General features: G+C 34.1%; 1 protein-coding gene across 8 annotated transcripts; it reads right to left on the reverse strand.

The window, feature by feature from the left end:
* Positions 1–6: 6 nt before the first annotated feature.
* Positions 7–2,825, reverse strand: LOC110409551 (F-box protein FBW2-like). Of its 8 annotated transcripts, none has more exons than XM_021418926.1 (4): positions 2,650–2,825; positions 1,941–2,033; positions 1,274–1,625; positions 7–843 (listed from the first exon to the last, which is right to left on the reverse strand). In XM_021418926.1, the coding sequence occupies exons 3-4, from the start codon at positions 1,579–1,581 to the stop codon at positions 192–194; spliced, it is 960 nt and encodes a 319-aa protein (XP_021274601.1). In that variant the 5' UTR covers positions 1,582–1,625; positions 1,941–2,033; positions 2,650–2,825; the 3' UTR covers positions 7–191. The 8 variants fall into 8 exon arrangements, with proteins under 8 accessions (XP_021274601.1, XP_021274600.1, XP_021274595.1 ...); XM_021418925.1 differs by having other exon boundaries at positions 1,941–2,084; XM_021418920.1 differs by lacking the exon at positions 1,941–2,033 and adding an exon at positions 2,373–2,509 and having other exon boundaries at positions 2,650–2,824.
* Between the last annotated feature and the right edge of the window lie 2,224 nt (positions 2,826–5,049).

Below are 5,049 nucleotides of genomic sequence, written 5' to 3' on the forward strand. Positions count from 1 at the left end.
TTTGTTACAAAATTACAAGTTTTTATTACAAACACTCACAGAAAAACTCGTCCTATATACTACTTCAGAAACACAAATGTTTGTACATAGCAAAGTGGCCGCAAAGAAGTAACCACCACAGCAGGCCTGAGAGTGGTGGAGATAGTTGACGGAGCTTGTCAACCAAATTATGAAAAGCTACCAACAGACCCTCATGGGGAGAGGGGCCAATCAAACGCAGCATTATCCAAATCAAAACCGTCATAGAACCTCATTTCCACATCTTCCATACTTTGGTCATCTTCCCAATCCCCATCTGATATCTCATCGTAATCAACACCAACATCGCCTGCAATAAAGTCCCAGGCCAAGTAACCAGAGGAACCTGAATAGTTTGAACAATCATCCCAGCCCTTCATCCCAAAATAATCCACAACAAGAGGTCCAACCACCTTCAGCCGTGAGAATTTCTTGACAAAATTATCATCTAGCTTCACATTCCAACATCCTCGCACATCTAATAATTCAAGCTTAGGGCAGTTTTCAAGTATCTTGAGCACACCTTCTGTGCTAATAAGCAGGTATGCCATCTCAAGTTGCTTGAGCTTTGGCATTGTGGTAGCAATGGCAAGGGCCTCATCATCTTGAGACAGCTTGTCAATTACCTCTAATGGGTGCATTGTTCTCCTCAACCCCATTAGTGACTTACAGTGCTTGCCAATTGCTTCAAGGGCTGTAGCCCCAATGTTCCTGCAGTAGCTAACATCCAAGAAAGTTACTGAAAAGAGCTTGCCAGCAACCTGTTCCACTACTGCATCACTTATTTCACTTCTTGGCAGCCGTAAAGTCTGAAGAGATTTGGCACTAGAAGCAGGGGAAAATAAGAGTAAATAACAAATGCAATAATCCAATTTACCATATCCACAATGAAGTCATAAAATAAAACAGAATGTCCCCACTGATCTTAGAATCCCCTTCAGATTCTTTTACCATTAAGTTGGTTATTGTTCCCTTCCCCATCAATAAGATATTCAAAATACAGAACTTCAGCAACATCATGGGAAAATGAAAATTACACGAAGCTTCATTCTTATTAAACTATGTACTACATAATTTGCTGTTGAGTAATATTAGTTGCCTAAGCTAACATTTCAACACCAGTATATACCCAACGCCAGCCTTTTTTCATTTACCATGTTAAACTGAAAGTGAGGAATCAAAATTAGTTTAGCCAAAGGGATATAAACAGAAAATGCATTTAAGAGACATTGATGGCAACATTTTATGTCCTTACTTATCTGCAATAAATGAAAAGCTCTGGTCATTAGGAAGACCGGTAACACAGAGCTTGCGGAGTGAACCTGAGCTTCTATTTATCAGCATTTGAAGCATGCGATCAAGGGTCTCAGGCCGACAGTGTTGGCTCCATTGCTCGATGTCAATGTCCTGCCAGCAATAAGGTCCTGTAACTGCTCTCCGCCATGATTTGCAGACCCTTGGGATAACTGTAAGTATCTCCTGGAGTGAAAGATTCTTGAAAATCAACCCAAGTGCATCTGGAATCAATTCATCCCAGTGCCTTATTTCACCATCCTCTTCCATCTAATCCTGCTTCCCTTCCTGCTAAAGCATAACCAGCTATGGAGCTGCAAGCAGTAAGAAATGAGAATGGTTCTATAAACAATAACTGAAATTATATGAGTTCTAAAATAAAAAAGAGGACAGAAGCTAATTGAGAATCAATCCTAATCTTTTCGTAGAAAGAAAATAAAGATATATGTAGTTCATCAGAAGCCAATAAAAATGAGGTATAAACTACTAGCAAATGCAAAATCCAAATAGTAATGTTGAACAATAAGAACAGGCCTTCAACAATCAATAAAATCTGCGTTCCAGGTAAAAGAGGCAAGCCTCAAGGAGAAAGATGATTGAAAATGAAGACCCCAGAATAAATACTCTACCTGGAGACCGAAAGATATAGTCTTTTCAAGTATCTAGAAACCCAAATCCACACACCTTGTAAAATTTCTATTCCCAGCACATTGATCGAATAACTATGAAAATAAAGCAAACCCAGATCAAGAAATAGCTAGAAGAAACCAATTCTGCACCAAAACAAAAACAAATTATCCAAACAAGCAGAGCTTACCGAACAAACAAGAAGCCTAATACTCAGAAATATAGATCAGAGAGTTAAAACCAAGAACACTGACATCATTTTATCCAAATCAACATCACTAAATAAGTCAATGCAGCAAAACTGTACACAGAATATGTTCTTTTACAAGAAAAAGTAAAACTGACAAAACAAAAAAGAATGAACATCTGTAGTACTAGACTACACTTTACAGATAGCAAGAAAGAAAGAAAGAAGAAGAATAAAAAGATTTTACCAGAAGTTGGGTTTTCCTGGATCCGAAAAGACCCCGGTTTATCCGCCAGAAACAAAGGTTAAAAAGAGAGAGAGAGAGAGAAAGCTGGAAGAGAGAGAGAGAGACAGAGAAGGTAGAGCTAAAGTAGCAGTAGGAGACTACAGAAAGAACAAGGAAAAATAAAAGCAAACCAAAAAACCAAAGCAAAGAATGGAGAGTGAGAGTGAGAGTGAGAGTGAAAGAAACGTTAAAGAAAAGTAAAATAATTGAACGAAAAAACGTTGGGTCTTTTATTTACTTTTGTGGGTTCGGGTAACAGTAGGGAGACCGAAAGGGGGATGTTCACACTCTGGACTCTACTGCTGCTGGGATGCTGCTGAGTAGATAGATGGCAGATGATCCTTAGCATGCCACTTTCTGGTTTATGCCTAGCGGTAGAGATAGAGATATGATATTTTCTAGGCAAAAATTTTTTTTGAGTCTCTTCACTCTTTAGCCCTTTCTCTATTTTGTCTTTAACTTCTTTCTATCTTTATTGTATTTAGTACTAAAAGAAAATCTATTTGGATTTGAGAATTATATTAAAAAAATAAGCTTGAAAGATAAATAAATTTGACATCTTTTCATGTCCAGAAAATTTTACTGATAACTTTTTAAAATTATAATTTTTAAACTTTTTTATAAAAATCTTCTAAAATATAAATTTCAGAGTATAAATAAGTAAATTTTTATTGTTAATTTTTAAAATTATAATTGAATAAATACCATTAAAATTGGTGTAAAATTATAAAAAAAAAAGGTATTAAGAGGGGTACCAAAAAAGGGTAGAGAATTTCTATCTGATGTAAAATTATTAAAAAAAAGAGAGAGAATAAAAATCTTATGCCTTCATTTAATGTCGTGCTTGATGTTTCTTTTTATAATTTTATATCATGTATCTAATTTTATATTATTAATAAAAATATATAATTTTAAAATCTTAAAATCTAAACCTTAAACTCTAAATCATAAATTTTAAAATTTTTATTGGAAAAAATTGGTTACAACGAACCTTAATCCTATGTTCCCGTTGTATGGTGTAAAGTTCATATGCGATTTTTCAATTCTAAAATCTACTGAAGGAAGGTGATTGTTCTGGGGCAAGTAAAGATGGGTGGACTTGGTTGAAATGCAAGGCGCCTTGTGTGGGGTGGGGTGACCTAAAGAAGAGGCTCTTTAATTTTGTGGTTACTTGTTTGGAATCTAGGAATACCCCAGCCAATTTCCGATCTACATCTACTGCTATTTGTACTGGGTAGGTGATAATAGGAATTAGGGCTGTGCTAAATAGTCCGGAATCCAATGGGAGAAGGCAAAAATTAATGATAACATATTTTAAGTAGTACAAGTTTATAGAGACAAAATAATTATGTGTTTTTTTGGCATTCTGTCCGGACTACTATGTTTTTTTTTTTTGGACTCTTTATCATTTTGCAAAGGCCCCCAAAGTTGATTATATTCCTAATTAAGGCTTTCCATGTTAACAAGCTGGGCACTAAACCAGACCCATAAACATGGTGAGGTCCTGTTAAATGAATGCCATTTCCCTGCTATTCTTTTTCATGCAGGGGTGGAATGATTACAGTATCTATAACATTGGTGACGAAAGAAATAAGAGACGATATGATGAAGCAAACTCAGTGGCAGCAAAAGCTTTTCCAGATATTGTTGAGAAAATAGGTATGGCAGAAGGGATTGGAGAAAACAAGCAGTAAAAAAGATGACATAGAAAACAAGGAAAGGAATCATTGCTGCAGTGGTTCAATCTGCGCGACTTTAAGTTGTAGTGTAATCTCCCCAACAAACAAACACCAGTAAAAACAGCAATCGAAAATCCCAAAATTTCAAACACCCAGTTGTAGGACAACAATGCTAGGTGGTTAGCATATCAAAATCAAGTGGAAAATAATACCTTGACTCTTTGTACATCTTCGTACTAAGACAAGACACTGAAATATAAAGGTATTCGTAAATCTAAATCCTGTCCATTAAGGTGACCAAACGTGTACAAAGGTAGAAAAATGGAATCTCATTTTCGTATCTTTGTTTTCCCTCGAAATCAAGTAGTGTTTCTTCAAGATAATAAACTTATCAATCCATGTAAAAAGGAGATTTCAAGTTTAAATTCTCTTATTTCAATTAGATTATGAAAAGTGATCTTAAACTTTTCAATCTTCCTATAAACGATTCAGCACCCCTTAGGGTCTTCACTTCCCTAAGTTGGGGTTTTAGCCCCTGCTAGGGGTGCGTAAATACAAACCAAATTAAATAATTAAACTGAATCAAAGTAAATTTAATTTTTTAAATAGTTCAATTATTAAAATTAATTCAATTCGGTTTCGGTTAGGTATTTTCCTAACCGAATTGACCGAACTTAAATTATTTGCTCAAAACTATTTATTGTTCTTTTTGTTTATATTTTTAATTATTTGTTGTTGTTTATATGAATATTCATCTTATTTATTATACTTTTATATTATTTTTTAATATTTTTATTATATTAATTTATTAAAAAAATACAACATAAATAAATATATATAAATAAAAAAAATTCAAATTCTATTTTCGAAAACTAAACCAAATTAATCCAATTAGTTCAATTTCTATTAATTCTATTATTTATAACATTTAATTCAATTTTGATTATTTTTAAATATAA

Source organism: Theobroma umbraticum, unplaced genomic scaffold (genome assembly GCF_002168275.2).
Source record: "Theobroma umbraticum cultivar Fairchild unplaced genomic scaffold, ASM216827v3 scaffold_44.0, whole genome shotgun sequence".
Lineage (NCBI taxonomy): Eukaryota > Viridiplantae > Streptophyta > Magnoliopsida > Malvales > Malvaceae > Theobroma > Theobroma umbraticum.

Bases quoted from the DNA above. Each gene is read 5' to 3' on its own strand.
- LOC110409551 (XM_021418927.1), bottom strand. From the start codon at position 1,581: ATGGAAGAGGATGGTGAAATAAGGCACTGGGATGAATTGATTCCAGAT. The intron at 844-1,273 runs GTAAGGACATAA...CCCTGCTTCTAG, and splicing joins TTTTCATTTATTGCAGATAA to TGCCAAATCTCTTCAGACTT.